General features: G+C 55.8%; 8 protein-coding genes across 8 annotated transcripts; 7 read left to right on the top strand and 1 right to left on the bottom strand.

Moving 5' to 3' along the window:
- Window positions 1–1,123: 1,123 nt before the first annotated feature.
- Window positions 1,124–1,422, top strand: VDBG_02896 (conserved hypothetical protein; the record flags this gene model as incomplete). The annotated part of the gene is made up of 3 exons (XM_003006711.1): window positions 1,124–1,132; window positions 1,219–1,251; window positions 1,303–1,422. The coding sequence occupies 3 exons, from the start codon at window positions 1,124–1,126 to the stop codon at window positions 1,420–1,422; spliced, it is 162 nt and encodes a 53-aa protein (XP_003006757.1).
- A 412-nt stretch (window positions 1,423–1,834) lies between these two features.
- VDBG_02895 (conserved hypothetical protein) lies at window positions 1,835–3,346 on the top strand (the record flags this gene model as incomplete). The annotated part of the gene is made up of 1 exon (XM_003006710.1): window positions 1,835–3,346. One exon carries the CDS (start codon window positions 1,835–1,837, stop codon window positions 3,344–3,346), a length of 1,512 nt encoding a protein of 503 aa, XP_003006756.1.
- A 617-nt stretch (window positions 3,347–3,963) lies between these two features.
- Window positions 3,964–5,913, top strand: VDBG_02894 (aspartic proteinase; the record flags this gene model as incomplete). Its single annotated transcript, XM_003006709.1, has 1 exon — window positions 3,964–5,913. The coding sequence occupies one exon, from the start codon at window positions 3,964–3,966 to the stop codon at window positions 5,911–5,913; it is 1,950 nt and encodes a 649-aa protein (XP_003006755.1).
- A 770-nt stretch (window positions 5,914–6,683) lies between these two features.
- VDBG_02893 (predicted protein) lies at window positions 6,684–7,259 on the top strand (the record flags this gene model as incomplete). The annotated part of the gene is made up of 1 exon (XM_003006708.1): window positions 6,684–7,259. The coding sequence occupies one exon, from the start codon at window positions 6,684–6,686 to the stop codon at window positions 7,257–7,259; it is 576 nt and encodes a 191-aa protein (XP_003006754.1).
- A 1,278-nt stretch (window positions 7,260–8,537) lies between these two features.
- VDBG_02892 (conserved hypothetical protein) lies at window positions 8,538–11,378 on the top strand (the record flags this gene model as incomplete). The annotated part of the gene is made up of 4 exons (XM_003006707.1): window positions 8,538–8,769; window positions 8,838–9,413; window positions 9,660–10,057; window positions 10,155–11,378. 4 exons carry the CDS (start codon window positions 8,538–8,540, stop codon window positions 11,376–11,378), a joined length of 2,430 nt encoding a protein of 809 aa, XP_003006753.1.
- A 770-nt stretch (window positions 11,379–12,148) lies between these two features.
- On the top strand, window positions 12,149–13,546 carry VDBG_02891 (BTN1; the record flags this gene model as incomplete). The annotated part of the gene is made up of 2 exons (XM_003006706.1): window positions 12,149–12,251; window positions 12,309–13,546. The coding sequence occupies 2 exons, from the start codon at window positions 12,149–12,151 to the stop codon at window positions 13,544–13,546; spliced, it is 1,341 nt and encodes a 446-aa protein (XP_003006752.1).
- Window positions 13,547–14,865: 1,319 nt separating this feature from the next.
- Window positions 14,866–16,486, bottom strand: VDBG_02890 (phosphate-repressible phosphate permease; the record flags this gene model as incomplete). The annotated part of the gene is made up of 3 exons (XM_003006705.1): window positions 14,866–15,051; window positions 15,119–16,104; window positions 16,171–16,486. The coding sequence occupies 3 exons, from the start codon at window positions 16,484–16,486 to the stop codon at window positions 14,866–14,868; spliced, it is 1,488 nt and encodes a 495-aa protein (XP_003006751.1).
- A 3,831-nt stretch (window positions 16,487–20,317) lies between these two features.
- On the top strand, window positions 20,318–20,809 carry VDBG_02889 (conserved hypothetical protein; the record flags this gene model as incomplete). The annotated part of the gene is made up of 1 exon (XM_003006704.1): window positions 20,318–20,809. One exon carries the CDS (start codon window positions 20,318–20,320, stop codon window positions 20,807–20,809), a length of 492 nt encoding a protein of 163 aa, XP_003006750.1.
- Window positions 20,810–21,747: the final 938 nt, after the last annotated feature.

The following is a 21,747-nucleotide window of genomic DNA, read 5'->3' as shown; positions in this document are numbered from 1 at the left end:
TCCTCCCAGATTAAAGCGCGAAAATAGTAGGAAGCCTCGTGCGGTTTTCATCGGCCACGAACCTGACCCACGTGGCCTCATGCTGTTCTCGTTGACAAGTCTCCTTGGTGATGGAACATGACCAGTCATTCCCAGAAATAGCCTTCATCGAAACAACGAACATGAGTGCATATATAACCAGTAAGCAAGGTCATTCAAAGTGCGCAGCTTGGATTTCAGTGCTCCGGTAGTTGCTTCACTCGCATCGCGTTCACCAGTGTATGACTTAAGTCAACCCTCAGGCATGATCACCACCACAGTCCAAATACTTGATCACCTCCATGATCGTGACCAAATGGCAACGTTCAACGAGGACAAAACGAGAACAGCCTGTAGTGGAGCCACGAATCTTCTGCCCAGTCAGACAGGCACCTAGTCATCGGGCAGAATTTAACGATAGGCAACGAGTCGGCCCCCTGTTCTGAGCAAATCAGCAGCATCAGTGAGCCAGCGTGGGAGGATTTGTGCATCTCCCGCTTCATTGCTTCGCTTCCTGGTTGCTGGGTCGCACACGCCAGCCCAGCCAGCGGCCCGCGTACCAGGGCGGCAATCACATGCGATGATGGATCGAAAATCCCACCTTCGATCGATTGCAGCTGAGGACACCCACCACAATTTATCTTCCCCAAGTGACGATCTCTGGCATGGTGCTCGGCGACCAGTAGCAGGGAAGTTGGCCGCTGGTGGCCATCAATCATGACAGCGTCACAGGGCCGCCGGGGCCAGCGGGCGAGTGACGTGACCAGTGACGTCCCAACAGGCCCTAATTGGCCTGGGGCAGCCACTTGCCACACGCTTGTGCACCACGAGTGTGGCTGAACCTTGGCACATCCAACTTCTCTGTCAGGCTTGACGACCAAGGCTCTCGTTTGGGGCATCCAAATCCCTCGCCGTATATTATCCTTGTTGTCCTCAAGTGCATCTCGGCATTTCAGTTTCTTCAATACTACCCTAAAAACAGCTCGGCATTGGCATTTATCCACCTAATTGTTATTGTCTTTTCTGACTCGGACCCTAGCGAACAACTTATACCCAGAACTTGCCTTCGATACCAACAGAGCGCGTCGACGCTTTGGCAGCCACAATGTCACGAGTTTTGCTTCTTTGTTTCATTCATGGATTCAAGGCGAGTGTCACTGAAGCACTCTGCACCATCTGCTACTAACATTGATATTCTAGGGTGACGATGATACATTTCAAGAATTCCCTTACGTGAGTTTCCCTATTCACGAATGCGCCTGGAATGTGCTGACCCCATTATAGGACCTCAAACAACAAGTAGCCAAGCAGGTCCCCGACCACAAAGTCGAGTCAGTCGTCTACCCCAAGTATGAGACGAAAGGCGAGCTTGAGCAAGCCACCGAATCCTTTCTGGAATGGTAAGGCCCCTCCCGAGGTCACAATGCAACAACACTGTGAAACGAGGCTGATCACATAGTGCAGGCTGAAGGAGAGAGTGATCGATGTTCGTAAAGAGCACCTCGATGAACCATGGCCGCCCAACGACAGGAAGGTTGGAGTCGTTCTAGTAGCACACTCCATGGGGGTAAGTTGACTCGGTCTTCACTTCACTCGAAAGCTAGTTTTGACATCGTCCAGTGGCTTCGTTGCTGCCGACACGCTTTTCCGCGCCGTCAGCGAACGTGCTGACAAGAACCCCGACGACAATACACCAATCTTTCCTCTCATCCAGGGCATTCTCACCTTTGACACGGCATACAAAGGCCTCGCGCGGGTCCCATTTTTGTTTTCGGGGGCTTTCTCCAAATTCCAAAAAGGTCAGCCAGGGTCTTCAATGTCATGGCCCCCCCGGGGCCCCCCCCCCGCGGGCCTCCACCGGCTCGGCATGCAAAGAACCGCAAGGCGCGCTGCTGTTGCTTCGAACCCTTCGTCGAGCCCCGCCTGGAAGACGTGGCAGCTGGTGGCTGTGCGCACGGGCACCGTGGGCGCCATTGCCGCCGGCGGCGTGACGGCGTACATCCACCGCGAGGCCATCATTAGCGGCATGAAGAGCATGAAGAACATCAACAAGGACACGGTCGTCGAGGGCTACCGATCGAGCATGGAGTCGGTGGGGCAAGGCCTTGCGTACATCAACCGCGGCAATGTCCGCCCCTCGTTCGCCTGGCTGTCTGACCACTTCACCTTTGTCGGCACGCTGCTGAAGCAGAAGGAGCTCAGTCGTCGGCTTGACCGTATGGCCGCCCTCAAGGGCGTCGGCATCAAGGACTTTTACACGTCGCTCGGCGAGAACGGCACATGGAGCGGAGGCTACTTTGTGCCCGAGCGTACCTTCTGCGCCATTCCCGAAGGCGATCACCCCGCCAGCGACATGTTCACGCGGTGCATCATGCGCACCTCGGAAGACGAGGTGCAGGCGCACATGTCCATGTTCCGACCGGAGAAGAACAAGGGCTACGAGCGCATGACCGACGAGGCAGCGCAGCTCGTCAAGAAGTGGTTCCTCAGCGAAGAGGACGTCTATGACGACCCCAAGTTCCGCGAGCCCGCCCCCGAGGAGGCTGCCGAGGACAACACCGTCAAGGAGACGCTCGAGGCTGGTGAGAAGGGTGCCGAGGAGGCCCAAAATAAGGGCGGTCCCGACGCACCCATTGACGGCGACGTGCCTGACGAATCGCCCCTGGACATTGCGGCTGCTTCGTCGCTCGTGCCGTTGTCCAGCGACGCCGAGACCGGCGGCGACGATGCTGAGAAACAAAAGCAGACGTATATGCAGTACCTCTTCGCCATCGCTCAGCAGACGGGGACCGACTCGAAGAGCTGGTGGTCCAGCAAGCTGCCGAACATGCCAAACCTGCCGGCCGTGCAGATTCCATCAATGCCTTCTGTGCCGTCTGCCGTGTCATCGCTTGGGCAGGTATCGATGCCCAGCTACAACATCTTTTCGAAGAAGCAGCCTGCCTCTGACAAGGACGGAGCTGAGACACAGGACGAAAAGAAGGCTGAGACGACGGATAAGGCCGCGAAGCAATCTGCAGAGGAGCCTGCCGAGAAGTCCTCGGAAACGTCTGTGGAGAAGCCTGCAGAGAAACCGACAGAGAAGAACGAGGAAGAGCCCCGTAAAAGGAGATCAAACGAGAAAGGAGTCTCTACCCCGCCGAGCAGGCTCAAGATGTTCGGGTCGAGGAGGATTCTGCACCAGCTAAAACGCAGGATGAAACTGTCGAGAAAAAAGAGCCCAATATACCAGCCACCAAGCCAGCCATTACGGACAACGATTCTGGCAAGGACGTTTCGATCGAAGCGGCGCCTTCTGATGCCAAGTCGACTGAAGAGACCAAGGTAGACCAGCCTGAGCCGACGAAAGTTGAGACCTCCCAAGAGGATGTCAAGAATGCGCAGCCAGCCGAGGACGCTACGCAAAAGGGAGAGCCTACGGAGGCGGTCCCCGAAGCTCAGAAGGTATAGAGCGGGGTAGGCTTCGGGAATTTCGTTTGGTTTTCGTGCAAGCAGGGCGCTCGGTGTGTCTTTTTAATAATGAACCTGTTTCGATGGAAGGCTTTGATCGTAGGTACAAAGATAGTCAATACCAGGCAGCAGATGCTCGAGGGAAGTTCTCTCGGTGAATCTTCTCTCACCGTAACTTGCTAAATGCTGGATAGAGATGGAAGGAACACCCAGGCTGCACACCGAGTAGCTCGGCTGCCCACCGAGCGCCTCAGTCGGCGCCAGCGTGGGCGCAGGCGGCACAGCAAACAGGCCAGGCCCAGATTGGACTGTTGCCTGTGGACGAGCCCCCGCCCTCATTTCTTTCCTCTGCCCAACATCCCTGAAGTCAATCACAAGCATCAGGGCGACCCCCCTGTGGAGGAATGGGTCGGCATTCTGGGGTCTCCCCCTCTCGCCCTCCTCCCTCCATCTTCAAACCCTTTGTTCGCCTTTCACAGCAGTTCGCGCTCCACCATGATCAGCCCTACACTGAGGGGGATCATCATCTTCATTTCCAGTGGAAACAGAGTAGCAGCATGCAAAACTCCCTCTAGCCACGCTTTTGGCCCAACACACTCTTTTTTTTGCCTTCCTTTGCGATGGCGTCCCTTTCGCTTTTTGCTCTTTGCTCCTGTCAGCCGGCGCTGTTTGCCCAGGTCCGATTTCCCGTCTCGCGGCATCGCGCTTCCTTTCACTAGCACGCCAAGGCGTCAAGTACAGACCAAGACCAATTTTGTTGCTGATGTCCTCGATTACGTCGTCAATGTTACCGTTGGCAACCCACCTCAGGAAATCTCCCTGGCTCTCGACCTCTTCTCCTACAACACTTGGGTGCCTGACAAGGAAGAATGCGATGGCAACATCTTCCTGAGCGGCTGCGACTACGGCAGCTTTGACACCTTCTCGTCTAAGACGTTTATCCGCGATGCCGTCGACAGCTTTGACGAATACTATGCCTCGGGGAACTATGTTCGCGGTGACGACATTCGCGAGACCATTTCCGTCGGCGACACGGACATTACGAACCTGACCATGGGACTTGGCCGCCAGACCGACCTCAGCCTCGGCCGCCTCGCCCTTGGCTACAACGCGTCCTATGGCACGCCCTCGTTCCTCGACCGCATGACCGAGATGGGCATCATCAACTCGACGGCCTTCAGCCTCTGGACCGAAGACGAAGACACTGCCTCCGGCTCCTTGCTCCTCGGCGCCGTCGACGCGAGCCGCTACACCGGCCGGCTCCAGCGCTTCCAGGTCTACAAGTACGCCATGCAGTACGTCGGCTTCTACGCCCTGGTTGCCTCGATCAACGGCTCGCGCCTTGACACCGAGAACCGCATCCTGCAGCCGCTCGCCAACCTCGGCACGAGCAGGTACATTGCCGTCTCACCTCCGACCCTCCTGTCGAACCTACCGTGGGACATCGCCGAGCGTATCTGGGAGCTGGCACGCGCCGAGGTCGACTACTACAGCGGCCAGGCCACCGTCCCCTGCGCGTGGCGAGACAACATGACCGGCCAGGTGGCCCTCGAGCTCGGCGGCGTGGGCGGCTACGCGCTGACCGTTGAACTTAAGGATCTGATCATTCCTGCCGACGTTTGGCCTATCGACTCAAACAGCTGGTACCTGGAGGATGGTGAGGAGGCAAACCCGTTGTGTCTACTCGGCATCCAGAGCCAGAACACGTCGTCGGGATCCGCCAATGACGCTAATGACAGCGACTGGGTCATTGGGGGTTCCTTGCTCAAGAACACGTATACCGTGTTCGACCTGGCCAACGAGGAACTGGCCATGGCGCCTTTATCTTCGGGAGGCGACAGCCAGCCCAACATTGTTTCGTTCGATTTCTATGGCGCTGTCGTCCCCAGCTCCGACGAGGTCGGAGAGCGTTCCTGCTGGTCGTACCAGCCGTGCAGCGTTGTGGGGCCTGGCAGTGGCAACGACTGGGAATACCAATCTGGCTTGCAGGACTGGCAGAAGATTGCCATCGGCGCCAGTCTAGGCGGCACGGGTCTGATCATCGCGGCGCTGGCAACCTGGGCGATCGTGCGGTGCCGTCGCGTGAGGAAGGAGGAGGCCGAGCTGGGCAAGATTGAGCATCCTCCTGGCATGCTGTTTGTTGGCCCGTGCGGGGCTCCCCAAGTGCCAGCTGTCGCGCGCGACGAACAATGGAACGTGGAGCGAACAGCCACCGCCCCCTCTTCCTGCAAGCCTGCAGCGCGCCACCTGCGGGGGTTGCAGCCGTGCCTTATCGTGCTGGGAGCAGCCAGAGATGTCGGAGAAGCAGAAGATCAGCAGCAGCTATGGCGGAGGAAGCAGACGTCGCTAGTTCGAGTGTTATCCGAGAGCCTGATGCCGCCCATGTGCCGAGGGCAAAGTCCCCAGCTCAGGGGTAGCCAGGATGCAACGAATACTAATGTCTAATTTGTCAAACATATGACCACTGTGGTGTGCCTCCGCGTAGAATCATCTCCTTCAATGAACTACTGACCCAATGTGCCTGGCCGCTCCTTGCTATTCCCAACTGAGGCACATGGCAGCATTCAAGCTGCAAGATTGATCAGGGTGGATTGCCGCATAGTTCCAGCTCTGCCGAAGACTCAAAGGAAATGTGAGTCCAAAGTTTTGATTAAGCATTTCGCAATTCCAAAGGTCATCGTTAGAGACTGCAGCTCTGCCATTCCTATGGTGTGAGTTGCGCGCTGTACCGCCAGATTGCCACGCCGAGGGGCGATATGCAGCATTTAGTAGCATTGACGACAGAGTACCTGGGTAAATTAAGATGAACCCGATCGTTTAACCTCGTCGCTTTCACGTTGTAAACCCAAAAGAATCCAGTTGCTAAACTTGACGGCCGTGGCCAGTCATCTTTGCGTCTACCCAGACACTGGTGGTCTACCAATGATGGGGTCGGGTTGCGTACGCATCGACACCCGCTCTGCATGTTTCACTCGATCGAGTGGGAATGCCATAGCTTGCATCGAATGTCTTCTTTGAGGACCCTTGTTCAAATCGCACAGATCAGAGACAACGAGGTGCAGCGTTGAGGAATTGATCACCTCCCTTGCATGCATGATATTGCATGGCGCGTCGAATAGCCTGGGTACATAAGATGCTTCTCAAACCTGCTGCATCTGGCCTTGACTTCAATCGCCCCTTACAGCTCAGTTTGGGCTACACGCGCAGCCTTCACCATGCACCTTCACAGCATATTGGGTTTCCTAGCGTGCCTGCCCCTTACTTTCGCCAGCACGCTCCCGACTGAGTTCTCCGAAGACTTTTCGCGTTCTATTCAGGTCACGCGCGAGTCTGTCGCCAGCGACATCAATGGAATCGATACAGCGGTCAAGAAACTGATTGGGGCCCTCGACCCTTTTGAAGGCGGGTTACTCGATGTCCCGAACCTTGTCATCGTTGGCACCAACTTCCTCAACGTTCACGCGGCCAACCGCAAAGCTTTTGTCAATGCGAAACGCATTGAAACACAATTTTCCAAGGAAGATTCCAAGGCCATCATCGAGTTAGTCGAGCAGACTTTGGTGATCACGAACCCTCGGGCGACGGAGCTTGTCATCAGAAAGAAGCCTGCCTTTGACCGTCTGCAATCCGGGGCTTTCGCGAGGTTGGGTTTGGAACTACTGCTGAACGATCACCTGACACTTAGTGATGCACTGGTGCGTTGGGTCGAGCCTAGTCTCCGGGACAAGGCCGATGAGGTGGTCGAGACAATTACACTTGCGTTGGAGGATGCCATAGAGGTCTACTCATGAATCATCTCCAAAGGCCATGGTTCGGCGTGCTTTTCTTTGGAATTCGCGGGTATTTCCGCAATGGAAGGAGGGGTAGCAGATTTAGACTTCAACCGACGAACAATATTTATCCAGCCTGCATCAACTCCCCGTGGCCCAGTCTCAGTCCATAGGGAACCCTGGTCTCATGACTGCGCCCACATGCCGTAAGGTTACATTGCACAGTAATCGCCACGTCCCATTGCAGACAGCTTAAGCTTAATGAGGTCCCACACGCTTACACCATGCGTAGGGCAGAGAGCAACGATCGGCAGGCGCGATGTACTAGTCATCATGCATGTCAGCACTCAATGTAAAGCTGATAGCTGAGCAGCACATTCGGTGCGCGCCGTGCCGTAAGACATTTCATGTCTGGGGAACCCTCAATAGTCGACGGCATGGCTTCTACACTCAAAGTCTAATAGCTCAGATCTTGCTTTTGGACGTCAGCTGGCTCACAACTACTCAAAGAAGGGCTCTCAGCTAGGCTTCATGCCGCTCGCATTGCCTGTTCGAGCTTGGACGCCCATGTGTGTGGCGAGCATATTCGGTGCTTCCGCCGACGCCATAGGTTTCATTCCTTTGGGCTCGGTCTAGATCTTACACCAATACAGCAAGGAAAACGATAGCGCTTCTCATTGACACACCTATAGCCAAGTCGTGTTAAGATTGTCGGTGAAACTAAGACCAGAGTGACTGTTGACTTCGAATGATTGTGTTGTTTGTTTGTTTCAGTGGCTAATTGAGTACCAGGCGGCCAATAAAAAGCTCATGGCCGCAATTGTACCATGCCCACATCAAGTGCTGAGCTGGATCTCACCGCGTCATAACCCCGCGTGCTGCGAGACATCTACTCAAGAGCGACGCTGACTTCACGGGGATTTTCCAGTTTTTGGCCAATGCTATCTTCTCAGCCATGCGCTTTGAGAGAAGCTGGCTGGCTGAGCTTCCCAATCCGTAGGAGCAGGGAGTGACAGTTGGGTTGTGCGGATACCACCAACCTAACCCCCACTACTTGGATATGGAGATGGGAAACAATGTACCCATGAGGCACCGATCACCACACCTTGCTAGACGAACTCAGCTTTGGAGTCAGACCACTCAGAGAAAAATTGGTCTTCTGGTTGAAAGGGGGAATATCCATCTCAGCCAGTGCCTATAAGAGAGTGCCAATCCGTTCTCAACAGGAGTGTCTCTTCAAATCATCTCATTCTACTTCAACCAAACTCAGATCTACATTTCTATATCAACTTCCAAATTATGACAATCAACGGAATCAATAGTGCCAATGGCACATCTCACCCTGACGTTGAAACCCAGCCCAGGACCAGAGTCTACCTTTGGGGGCTCGATAACGAAGAACATAAGTCACCCACACGCCCCGAGCACGCCGAGGCTTTGATCCATGGAAGCTTTCAGGAGAGTGTCATTGGTGCCGATAACAGGGAGCGAGTCGTCCAACGTCATTTTATGCCAGGTGGTGTCTATCGAGGTGAGGAGCCCATCCATTTCCCCCTTCCCAATACCTTCTTGGAAATTGACGGTTCCATGGCGAATTAGCCATTGTCAAACTGTTCCTGCGGTTCGAGAACCAAGCAGAAGACGACCCTTGGGCCATGGCAACTGGATGGCTCATTCGCAAGGACCTGCTGGTGACGGCGGGACATTGTGCCTATGACCATTCTCACGGGCTGGGCCGCCTGCTCCACGTCAAAGCCTATATTGGCTACAGTGGCAAGGAGAGCATCATACCTCCTGAACCTAATGTCAAAGATAAGTTCCGTGATATTTACAGGAACTACAAGGTGGAGTTCCGCACTGGAAAGGCTGTCATGACGACCGAAAGCTGGCACAATAATGGGTCTTTCGAGGCCGCGGATCTTTCTTTCATCCAGCTATCATCTGGTTTTGAAGGTGTGGACCCGATCAAGTACAGTCCGACCCCGATCGCTAGCCAGGCAAAACTAGGTGTCATTGGGTACCCTGGTGACCTACTCAACCCCGATATCCAGCACAGCGACGAGAAGGGAGCTGTCATGTGGGAGATGTATCTCAAGGATGCCGAGTCGTGGGACACTAGACTCAGCAGCAGCAACCCTGAAGGTCTTCTTCAATACACCATCGATACCTACGGAGGTAAGTCAGATGCCGTCTCAATCCGAGTGGGTTTGGTATTAACATTTTCAGGCAACTCAGGCTCGCCCGTTCTGTTGGAGAAGCCCACGGATCCCAAAAACGTTACAGCCATCGGGGTGCACGTTTATGGAGGTTCAAAGAACTCGGCGTCCGTCATCGGCCCTGAAGGTAATGTTTTTGAGCAATACCTCAGCGCCCTCGATGTCTACAACGGCGCTCCTGATGCTCGGGTTCGTTCGGAGCCAGTCGAGGGGCCTCAGAGGGAATGGCTCAAGATCTTCAGCGTGCCAGCTGAGGCCAAGATCACGCCGACACCCAAGCCAACACCAGGCCCCAGGCCTGGCGAAGGAGAGGCTCTACTGCCCGGCAGCGGGGGGCCGGGAACTTTGGGTGGCAACATCACTGGCGTCGAAGAAGGCTTCCTCGACTTCTTGAACAAGGCCGTGAACTTTGTGGCACCTGTTGTCACGAGCGCCCTTGACGTGGCCTTGCCCATTGCACTCGGCCCTGTCGGTGTCCCCGTTGCCGCGCTTGCCGGGCGGCCCTCGGTCCCGCGGGCAAGCTCGCTGCAGAGCGCGGGGGCACGGAAGCCGAGATTGGCAAGCTGTCTCAATACGCCCCACGAGGGCATCGCTGAGCGAGCTGTTCCTCGGCGAGGCCGCCATCGCATGCCTCAAGCACATGGGCAATGACAAGTGCCAGCAGGAAGGCTTCTTTGACAGCATGAGTGCTTATGTCAAGAAGCTTGCTCCCTTGGTCACGACAATTGGCCCCAAGATTGTTGGCGCTGTCGCAGAACCCGCACTGCGTCTCGCACTCAGCAACATCCCGAAGCCCCCGGGTACCGAGACGGAGATCCCAAAGCTCCGGCCTGGCCGCAGCAACGATACCAAGGTCGCCGGCTTCGGGCCCAAGCTCCCCAACGCTAACCACGAAGCCTTCATCACCAAGCTTGGCAGCAAGCTCACGGAGAGCGATACGGAGGGTTTCTTGGAGGTCGCGGATGGCCCGGGACAGGTCATCCGAAAGGGTCTACGAGTTCATGTGCGGCCGCTCGACCAATCGATCAAGGACTTCCATGATCTCGTCAAGCCCAGAGGCACGGAGTCGACTTTCCAGGACCCTCAAGGATGGAAGTTCAAGGGCGGCATCACTGAGCGGGCCATGCTGGGTGAGGCGGCGCTTCTGACACTGATGGACACGGACGTGAAGAAGCTCGAACAGGAAGGCCTGTTCGACATTATCAAATCCGTGGTTAAGACCGTCGGGCCTGTCGTCATCAAGGCTGCTCCAGTGGTCTTCAAAGCTGTCACGCCCATCGTCCAGAATGCGCTGGCGGACCTCTCCAAGAACAAGGGAGGCAGCACTGAGGCTCTCCTACCTCCGGTCAACCAGGGTTGGCCGCGACTCTCGCAGACGGAGCGCAACATTCTGAATGCAGACAATGATTTTGTGACTTGGGACACCACACTCAACAATGAAAACAACGCATACAACGCAGTTGATCTAGAGGCTAGCAATGCCGGCGTGCTGGCTTACAACATCATCGGAAAACGCTTCTCGGTCTATAACGCGGCCTTCACTGCAGGGCAGCACGTCGTGCCCCACGGAGCGCCCAATGTCCAGTCTATTTTCGGGTTTGCTGCGGCGGGAGTCAACATCCTGGGCTCGTACCAGCAAGGCGACCCGCAGATCGCATTTGGATGGAACAATCAGTCGACTATTTTCGCGGCAGGTGTAAATCTTCCGGCGAACCATCCTTGGTCTCTGGCGGGCGCTTTTGTCGCCGGGTTCGTCGATGCTTCTTCACCTCAGAAATACAGGTCTCATGTGCGAGTTTATGGTCAGCGTGCGAGCACTCGTATCCAGGTCGGTTCGGACGCTGTGTATGTTGAAATGGGCCTGCCTACGTTCATTCGCGTTTTGAGCCAAATGAGGAGCAGTTTTGCGCAGAACAACGTGTGAGGAGGGCAGACGAACAATCCATTGGGTTTGAAGGCCCAGTATTGGCGTGATGAGACGTCTTTTATTTTTTTTGGTATCATCAAAGGGGAGATTGCCAGAGGAAGTGTTAGTCGAGACGGTGGGTGGTAGTTGTGCGGAGAGTATGAAGCCGGTTTCAGGACATTGCCGGAGGACTTATTTGCTGCGAATATGAACGCCGAATTCATACGGATAGTCCTGTCATTACCAAGTCCATAGTTATATACTTGTCTGTAATAGTTGACCATGAATACCACCATTTGGAACGTCTGAGACGAGATGGAGGTACACAATGTACTGTGTATCTATTGCAAATTACATGTCAATATTGTCTGAATAGTCGCGTTGCTTACAGATAGACTATGCAGAGATTTCCATAAATTTAGTTCCCACTTTGCCTGCCCAAGGTGTATTTCACCAGTGACACAGGGGATACATGGCACATCGGAGTGGCTCAGAATTGGATCGTCGACGTCTGCGCGAGGATGACAGCTTACATAAGGCCAGTGACAGTAAAGATAAGAGATGGCCCGTGCTCAGCATCTCGTGCCTCGCATCATCAGCTGCTTCCCGTCAATGACAATCATGTCCCAACAGACGAAACAACCCCGGTGCGCGCAACCTCCGAAGTTGTGACGTTGCTCGTGGTCGAACGTTGAACACCCGATGCATCGTTAGTCGTCCTTCCCGTTTCGCCCAACGCCCCAGTAGCCATGCCCAGACGGTCGCCTTCGTCCTCGGGCTTCCTTCCAATGCCTGGCTCAGCCTCCTCGTCGTGGGCGCTGTATCGTGCTCGCCTCTCTACCCTCCTCCGCCAAGCTGACACGCAGGTCATCATTGCCTTTTGGCTTCTCGGTACTGTTCTCCTGGTGCGATTTTTGGTGCGACTATCAGCTGACATTCTCCTCGCAGGGCTCATCAATAATGTTCTCTACGTGATCATCCTCTCCGCGGCCCAGGACCTCGTCGGTTCCAATGTACCGAAAGGCGTCGTGCTCCTTGCCGACGTGCTCCCCTCCTTCCTCACGAAACTGATCGCTCCCTACTTCATACATCGCGTGCCATACTCCCTGCGCGTTCTCGTCTTTATCGGTCTCTCCGGCGCCGGCATGCTGCTCCTCGCCCTGACGCCGCCCTCGAAATCCGTCCCTGTCAAGATGGCCGGCGTCATCCTCGCTTCTCTCAGCTCGGGCGGTGGCGAGCTGAGCTTCCTCGGCCTGACACACTACTACGGACCCATGAGCCTCGCCGGCTGGGGCAGCGGCACTGGTGCCGCGGGCCTCGTGGGCGCAGGACTATACGTTGCCATGACGGACTGGTGGGGGTTTGGCGTCCAGAATACCCTGCTGTTCAGTGCGTGCCTCCCCGCCGTCATGTTCTTCAGCTTCTTCGTCGTGTTGCCCAAGGGGCCTCTCCGACAGAACGCCAAGGACAAGAATTACACGGCAGTGCCGGACGAGGACCTCGACGACGATGACCTGGAGGACATACCACAGGGGGCTGCGTCGTCCGCTCTTCTCGCTCCGGGACCCGCCTCCACGGCCGCCGCGTACTCTTCCCATGAGGGCACGGCGGCAGCGTCGACGTCTCTCAAGGCCAACCTGCGCCGGGCCAAGAAGCTCTTCGTTCCTTACATGCTGCCGCTTCTCCTCGTGTACATTGCCGAGTACACCATCAACCAGGGCGTCGCACCCACGTTGCTGTTCCCTCTCGCCGGCACGCCGTTCAAGGCGTTCCGTGAGTTCTACCCCATGTACGGCTTTCTCTACCAGCTCGGCGTCTTCATCTCGCGGTCTTCGATCCCATTCATCCGCATCCACCACCTGTATGTCCCATCGTTCTTGCAGATCGGCAACCTGGGATTCCTGACGGCGCACGCTGTCCTCAACTTCATCCCCACCGTGTATCTCGTGTTCATCATCATCTTCTGGGAGGGTCTCCTCGGTGGCGCCGTCTACGTGAACACGTTTGCCGAAATCATGGACACGGTGCCGAGCGAGGAGCGGGAGTTCAGCCTCAGCGCCACGAGCGTCAGTGACAGTGGCGGCATCTGCATAGCAGGGCTGCTGAGCATCTTCGTCGAGGTGCGTTTGTGCGACTGGCAGGTGTCGCAGGGGCGGGACTGGTGCAAGAAGATCAAGATTGGGTGATTGGCCCTTTCCATCTCATAATGTACTTCAAGCAGCGATTTGATGCAAGTCCATATCCCATCGCCACTCGCGTACCGTGCCATGAATGCCACTCGTCGAGTTCCATTCCGACGCTGCGGGGATTCGGCGCCGTGTGTTTCCCCAGACAAGAAGCCGAATATGTGGATTCCGCGGGGCCGAGCACCCGTCGTCATCAGTGATGGCCCGATGACGCAAGGCACCTCCAGGTCAAGCTCCTGGAATGCGCTTCCTCAACCTCCACCTCCCTTCACCTACAACAACCAGAGAACACCTCAGTTGATTGCCAGACAGCATCGCACACGAGCCGCCAAGTCCCTAAAACAACCATCATCCACAAGAACCCCCCAAACCACCCTCCACACAAAGCAACCATGTCTCTCCGAATCGCAAGAGCCGTCACCACGCGCGCCCCCCTGGCCGCAAGCTTCCACACCTCGGCCGCGACACGCAAGGTGGTCAACACGGGCGACGCAAAAGACGACCTCGGCGAGCCCCGGCGGCCAGGACCCCCCGTCGCGCAAGGCGACCATTCTGCAGGACTGGTACGTAACCCGACCCCCGCATCCCGTGTCACGTCTCTCTGTGGACGCCGCGCTCACGCTCTGGACCTGATACAGGCCCTCCATGGCCGCCATGGCCGCCGTGGCCGTCGTTGTCGGCGGAGGCGTCGTCTATTTTACGTCGAACCCGAGAAAGGCGGAGAAGGTCCGGCAGAAGACGATTGATACGCAGGTGCTCATCGGGGACAAGGCGGAGGAGGCGAAGGGGTACGTGAAGGACAAGGCGAAGGAGGTCGAGGCTGAGGCGAAGAAATTCACCAGGTGAGGCGGGTTGGCGGTGCGTTGGGGAGGCGGAGGAGCCTTGATCGAGAGGGCGTATATACGACTGATGCTTGGGGTGGTCACAACAGTACGGTGTTGCTAGTAGTCAACATGTTCCAATGCATTCTTCGCCTCGGTCGATGCGTGGGACTCAGAGCAGTGATGAGCTCGATTTCATTTCCTAGATCATCACCCAAAATGTTTGCTGAAAGCACTGCTCCTTCGGCAGCGTTGAAGCTACTCGTGAAGTCGCCGATGCAACTTCTCGTCGAGTCCTCTCTCATGACACCCATTCGAGTCGCTACTGGATATCTTCCCAAACACCGTGATCCCAAATGCCATCCCGCTAAAATCGCTGCAAAGAAATCAAACACAACCATAGCTGGTCTTCCCTCTACGCTCACACTTTGATACACTCTCATCGACCAGTCCTCCTCAATTCGAGGGGGGCGCAACACGCCGCGCCACGTGCGGGCATCACGTCGCCGGCGTCATGCGGGGGGCATTCAATATCAACGCCATGAGACACCCACTCATCAGAGCAGTCACAGGAACGGTCACCGCCCACCCAAAGTAGATCCACGCAACAAGACGTGGGTTGATGCATCGCCAGTCTCCATTCGCGAGTCCGACGCCCACCGTTGCGCCGGCGATGGATTGCGTCTGCCCAAGACCTCGTCAGCAATCCGGGGGAAAGACGAGTACGGCAGAACCTCCTCCCCACACTCACCGTGGATATGGGCAGCCTCAGCCGCGTGGCAATCAGCACCGTAACGGCACTCGCGAGCTCCATGCAGAACCCTCGACTCGGCGAGATGAGGGTCAGCCTGTTGCCGAGGTTGCGCATGACGTGGTACCCATAGGTCAAGAGACCCAGCACAATGGCCGCGCCGCCGAACGCCAGGATCCAGATCGGGACGCCCACCTTATCCGGCACCTCGCCGGTGCGCCAGACGTACCACGCCGTCGTGAACGGGCCGATCGAGTTGCTGACGTCGTGGGCGCCGTGGATAAAGCTCGCCGCCGAGGCCGTGAGGATCTGGAGGGCCGAGTACATGTACTCGGCGCGGTTGTCGTAGTGCGCGGCGCGGGCGTGCATGTCCTCAATGTGCCACGTCAGGATGGACTTGCGCTGCTGCATGGCGATGACGTCCTTCTCGAGACCGCGGAGGAGGACGCGGTTGACGCGCCAGCCGATGACGCGGAGCGAGTTCCAGGGCCCCGGCGGCCGTGGCGGGATGAGCTCGTCATTGGCGGTGCGAGCGCGCCTGAGTTCGTTGTGGTTCGGGGGAGGGCTGCCCGGTAGCGGTAGGGGAAGGGCGGGCGGAGGGAGTATGTGGCGCTGAGAGCAGTCGTCGTCCTTGTCGAGTTCCGAGGCGTTGCTGCTCATCTGAACCGAGCTGAGGAGAGATTCCGAGGCACGCATGTAGGCTAGCTCCTCGGCAGTGAGGTGACCGCGGTAATAGTCTTTGATGTTAAGGCGGGATACGCCAGCCGGGGGCGGCGGAGGCAGTGGCATGTACAACAGCCATGGGCCACGCCAGATCATCCACCAGCGTAGCTGCCAGTCCTCCATCATGACCTTGCGCCAGATGAATGGCAGGAGGAAGAAGGCTTGCAGAGAGGTGGCTCCGCCAGCAGTGATAAAGACGGTCTTGAGGATTTGCTTTGTCGTGAGGTCGACACGGGTTTGCACCCCTTTCCAGGATATAAGCACTACTCAGGTCAGTCACTAGGTCATAGGTCGTCCACCTCTGCTGCTGCATTTCAAAGTGTACTGACTCGTGATAGCACCTATCGTGACAAAGGTGTAGACGGGAATCGTGTAGAATGCTTTCCGCGGCGCATTCTGCTTTGTCAGGATAATGTGCTTGGTGAAAAGGAAGAGGCAGGCGCCTATGGTGCCCGAGATTCCTGGCGCAATGACCCAAGCAGCAAAAACCTGCGAAACGCCCCGAATGGACCAATTGATCTTCTCGATGCCGACAGAGGCTGTTGCGGCACCTACAAGTCCTCCAATGAGGGAATGCGTCGTTGACACTGGAAACCCGTGCCAAAAGTGAGGAAAACGGAAGAGGCGACAATGGGTGCAAGTCATGGCTAGAAGGAGGGACGGCTTGGGTATTCATCATACAGATGGGGGATCAATGATCTTGGTGCGGATCGTGGTCGGTGACCCTTGATCCGACGGCAACAGATCCGCTAAACTCCATGGACCGATGCAATCATCATGGCCCTGCTTTCATCGTCAACGGAACGTGAAGACACGGACGTTGCAAGGATTGGCGGACATCGTTTGCTCCTGTATCGTGTCGTTAGAGTCTGTACTCGAGGCCCTCGCTGGTGTCACTCATGTCGTGCCCCCGGATCAGCACCACGTTGCCAGCAGGCCCGGGAGTCCGGCCAGATGCCAGATCGCAGACGCATGAGACACTGTGAACCTTGTGAGAAACCACGCGGCTTACCGATGTTCCAGGCGTCTAGAAAGGAAAAGATGGTGCAGAGAGCAAAGATGTAGTCGTATTGTGATAAGACAGCCATGGCAGCCTGGATGAGGAGCTACCAGATGCTCGAATTTGCGAAGTAGTATTGTTGATGTGGAATGCCCTGTAAGGGTATCAACCAGGTGATTATGGCATGACCGGCTTGGGTGACGTGGAACGAGTAATACGGTGTTGACGACTCAGGGCTTTCCCCTTGCTTGAGTCATGATTTTGAGTGAGAGTTGAGCGAGCAACGTCGCAGAGAAAATCGTCACTCCGTGGTTTTGAAGTTCTGTGTATGTAGTAGAGGGAATAACGGATCGACGCGTGGGCCGGGTGGAGGATATAAGACTGTGGGTGAAGTAACTTGCCCGACCACCCACCCACGTTGCGTGGAGGCCACGCCCAACATGGGGGTGACCCGCAGCACCCAATATGCTAATGCATGTATTCTTGCATGGTTTGCAGGACCTCTGATTCCCAGCGTGGCGGGTTGAGTGGACGTGGTCGAACAAGATGGGGAGACGCCTGGATCAGGTCAGGCGCCCAGCGGTGGAAGGGGCTATGCTCCGGGTTTCCGAGTGTCATGAGGATGCGCCAGGCTGTTTGAGGGTCCGAATCTGATGGACTGTGACTTTGGCAGATATTGTAGACTCAAAGGTTATGTTTGGGGCCATGCTGCGACGACAAAATGAGTACCCACGTACAGTTCGTCAACTGCAGAGTTGACGTATCGAGAGTAACGCAGGATGCTTCACAATGTCGATTTTCAGAGACAGCGAAGACCTAGGGGACCAAACTGCCAGTTGGTGATGATTCTCGATCCGAATGTGAAGCCGTTCGGACGCTCTTCGTCCTTGGAACCGACGATGTCGTCCAATCAAGGACCCCAGCGAAGGCACGTTGAGGCGTGGGAGGATGCCAAGCTTCCAGCTCCATCAGATCCACAATCGAGGTCCCAGCTAGGTGTCTTGGGTGGGGGTCCGTCTGCTTGCATGTCCTAGTAGGTACCTGGAGTCAGTCAACTGTAACCTTTTCGTAGCCCAGAAAATGGCATGAATACATGTCCTGTCACCTTGGTCTATCGAACGCATTTTGTCACATACACTTCTACAATTGGCATCGTCCTCGCCGCTTTGGTTCTCGGCTTGCTCTGTGCACTCCCGACACGGGCTGCGGCCAACGGCTGGGCCCGAGCCAATTGCCTGCCTGGTCACCATCCCGTGTGCCCCATAAGGATCTTGTGTAACAAAGAGCACGCCAGTTCGACGATGTCCTTAAGGCCTCGAGGAAATCAGATTAGATCCAGTATAAATTCCCGCCACGACCCACGATTTCAAGCTTCGGTATAGTAGACAAGCGAACATATTGCTTAGCCTAGAGCAGCATCATGCCACAGAGACAGGTTTCGGCGATCGCGGGGTCCTTCACATCATCTGGCTACAGTTCTGCTGCAGGCGCTGGCTTATTTTGGACTTGATTCTGGGCTCTGCAGGCAAAAGTGTAACATGTCAACGCGGGGGTTCCCAAAAGCTTCCAAATGGCGAAGCAGGAGTAGCTGAGCCCCTGAAGGTCCATTGTGCTCACCTGTATTGACAGATTACAACCTTGGCGCCGAGTCATCGCGCCACATCTTCAGAATCCTGAAAAGATTTCACGAATATTGGTGTTCATTCGAGGAGAGCATGTTCAGTTCAGGAAAGTATAAGTGTTATGAATGTTTCGGTCTCTCTGCATGTGACAATTATAGAAATGCAAGACGGACTCCATATGACCGCTTTTCCAGAATTGTGAATGCTGATTGCGGACACCACATACTGGAACAGTAAAAGTCCAAGAGGTCTTATTGAGCACTAAGCGTCAAGGATAGAACCCGTATGAAGTGAGGCAGCTGATACTAGCGTCGTGACTTCCTGGTCTCCTAATTATGCGATGATCAAATTACCTCCACACTCCGGCCACCAGTTTTCTAGTGCAAGTGCTGAGGGTATCTCGGACTCGCCTGCGTGGCAGAGGTTTGCTGCCACAAGAGTCCCGCGACTAGTTCAGATGGTTATTAATGACCACTTAGAGACCTCTACCGAGGTTTAATTGCTGCCCTAACTTGAAGTGTGCCTTGTTAGCTATCCGGATAACTAGCCTCTTGCTCTACTCCGCCCCTTCTCCGGGCTCTCCGTGATCACAAAGCAGGCGATTGGCTGCGGGCGGGTGATGTGGTCTTCATAGATCCCGACAGACCATCTCTGAAGCTGAGTCCCCATCATTCCAAGCGTCAGAGTCAACTTGAGGGCACTTAAAATACAAGGCCTGGGAGCGGTTCTAGGGCAAGAATACCATGGAAGCATATACGCAGGGCCAGAGTCTGCTGTCCTAGCCGCAACGAACCAGATTTCGGATGCTCTTTTGTCCTATACCAAAAAAGGGGGGGGGGGGCTGCGTATTCACCTGCGAACGACGTCTCAGTCTGCTCGAAACATGGCTAGGACACGAGTGATATATGCTAGTTGAGACATGTAGGCAGCAGCTCATTCAGTCTCCACAGTAAGACATTGATTGGGAGACCGACTTCAAGAGCCACAGACCCTACACGTAGCCCGCGAACAAGACAGATGAACGGCATCCGCCTCTCTTCCATTCGTCAAACGATGTCGATTTTTTCATTTGGTGCTCACACATCATGTCTGCACTCGCCTTAAACTGACTTGCCTCTTGCAAATTTTGGAAAGTCGAGCCGCGCGTGTCACAGCTCACCGCGAGTTGTGTGCTGCATACATATCTTCACGCGCCTCAGCCGATACCGCTTCCTATTCAGCCTCAATATCCTCGCATGACCGCCGACACCGCACCTGCAGGACCGCTCTCACACAGAAACGCTCCCGTGTCCACAATTCAACAAGACAGAGGCAACCAAGGGATGACAATGCTCCCCTCCAGACTGGGTTCTAGCCAAGCTTACATTCCCGTCACACGCGAGAGCTGAACTCACGTTACAACCAGCGCGGCCCCCGTCACAGGTCAATGGCCACTCAGGCGCGACGATTCGCGGGAAATCGCAACATCGCCCTGGTAATTGACCACAGAAGCTGAGTGTGTCTTGGGCTGTTGCGGCAGCAGGACGCGGAGGAATCGGCCGCCGGCGGGTCAGCGCCAGTTCAACCGGAGAGTGTGGCTGAATCTTTTCTTCTGCCGAAGGGTCGCGATTGGGTGTTCTACGTCCAGGGAGGATTTTGGCAATTAATCTGATTCAGGAGAGAAAGTATACTCGACGGAGGATCATGGTTTGTTTCCTGATCCAGAGGAGGGGCGGGTATAAAGAGGAACGCATTCCAGACTTTCGGATGAACATTGCTCTTGGCACCAGTAGCCTTCATCTTCCCCAGATCAGGCTAGAAACCAACAGAACAATCTTTCACGCCAGATATAGACCCGACCTTGATACAGCAACCATGAAGGTCATCACCTCTTTGATCATCGCGACCCTCGCCGCTGCCGTGTCGGCCGACTACCAATCATGCGGCGGCTTCCGCGTCGCGCCGGCGCCTCGCTGTCCCAAGGGCACGGCTTGTCTCGATGACCCTCGCATCGACGGCTGCGGCATGGCCTGCGATGCGCCGGGCATTTGCATCCCCAACAAGGCGCCTCAGTGCGGGGGCCCTCGAAAAATCCGTTGTCCATACGGCTCGGGGCTTGTGTGTTACGACAAGCCCAATGACGACTGCGATCCCCGGAACGGCGGCGTCAAGTGCCCAGGCGTGTGCTTGACCCCTCTGGAACAAGACCCCCCCGTGGAGATCCCGGAGGATGCCCCTTTCTGTGGTGGATTTGGCGGCTTGCCATGCCCAGAGGGCCTAGTGTGCATTGACGACCCGAGGGATGGATGTGATCCTAAGAAAGGAGGAGCTGATTGCGGCGGCGTCTGCGTCTCTCCGCCGTACTAGAATCGTCGGGAAGAAGACGGCTGGCCTGATATGTTACGACCGAGGATTTTCATGAGGAAGTATCCATTGCGAAATGATGGAACAGGTCGGGCTTCTGGAGTTGATACGCGACGAATGACAATAAAGCCCACATAACGAGCTGGACCCAGCTCGTCTCAGCACTCATCAGCCATCATGGGTACAAAACCCAAGTAATTCCTTGAAACGGAGTATCAATTGTAGTCGTGAATGCGTGGTGTAGGGGTAGGTCAGTACTTCATGATGCCCTTGTCAGACCTGTGTGCTCCCGAACACATGTCTGAAAAGCTGGGGATCCAGCCCGCAAAAAAACCCAGTAGTACTTACCATTCTTGTGCTCAGAGTGACAGCGACGAGCCGGTAATCGTTGAGAGGCTGGCTTACGCGCTTACCCCAGCGATGGCCTCAAATTCATATTGCAAGGAGGTCACGTTTAATCATCCAACATACACTGAAGACTGACGACGTCTGTCGAACGGAGTAGGCCGGCCGGATTGCGCCATTCACAGGAGCTAGTGGTCGGAGCGCTGCCCTACGCAGACAAACGACTCGGGATCGCAACCCGAGCGGATGGCGCCATGGTCCGAGAGGAGAAGCTCGGTGGATCCTGGAGGGCCGTGGAGAACGGGAGCAGTGTCCGACGCATAAATGCCTTGTCGACGCGCCTTCCTAATCCATACGAGTCAAACGTGTGCAAGCGCCAGACCAGCAATGGAGGAAGGTGGGCCCAGAACTGGCATGATGACGGCGGATTTTGATTGCAAATGGTAGAAGGAAAGGGGACTCGATGGGAGTTGGACAAGTTTTCGCCATCAACCCTCTTCGTGATTCGAAGCTGCGATCTTCTCATCGTCGGGCAGGCGGGCATGGCATGTGCTCAAGCACGCGCGGGAACGTCGGGATTCATCTGCCGTTGCCTC

This window comes from Verticillium alfalfae, genomic scaffold (assembly GCF_000150825.1).
Source record: "Verticillium alfalfae VaMs.102 supercont1.3 genomic scaffold, whole genome shotgun sequence".
NCBI classification, from domain to species: domain Eukaryota; kingdom Fungi; phylum Ascomycota; class Sordariomycetes; order Glomerellales; family Plectosphaerellaceae; genus Verticillium; species Verticillium alfalfae.
Note: the sequence above shows the minus strand (reverse complement) of the source record. Positions and strands in the feature narration are given on the sequence as shown.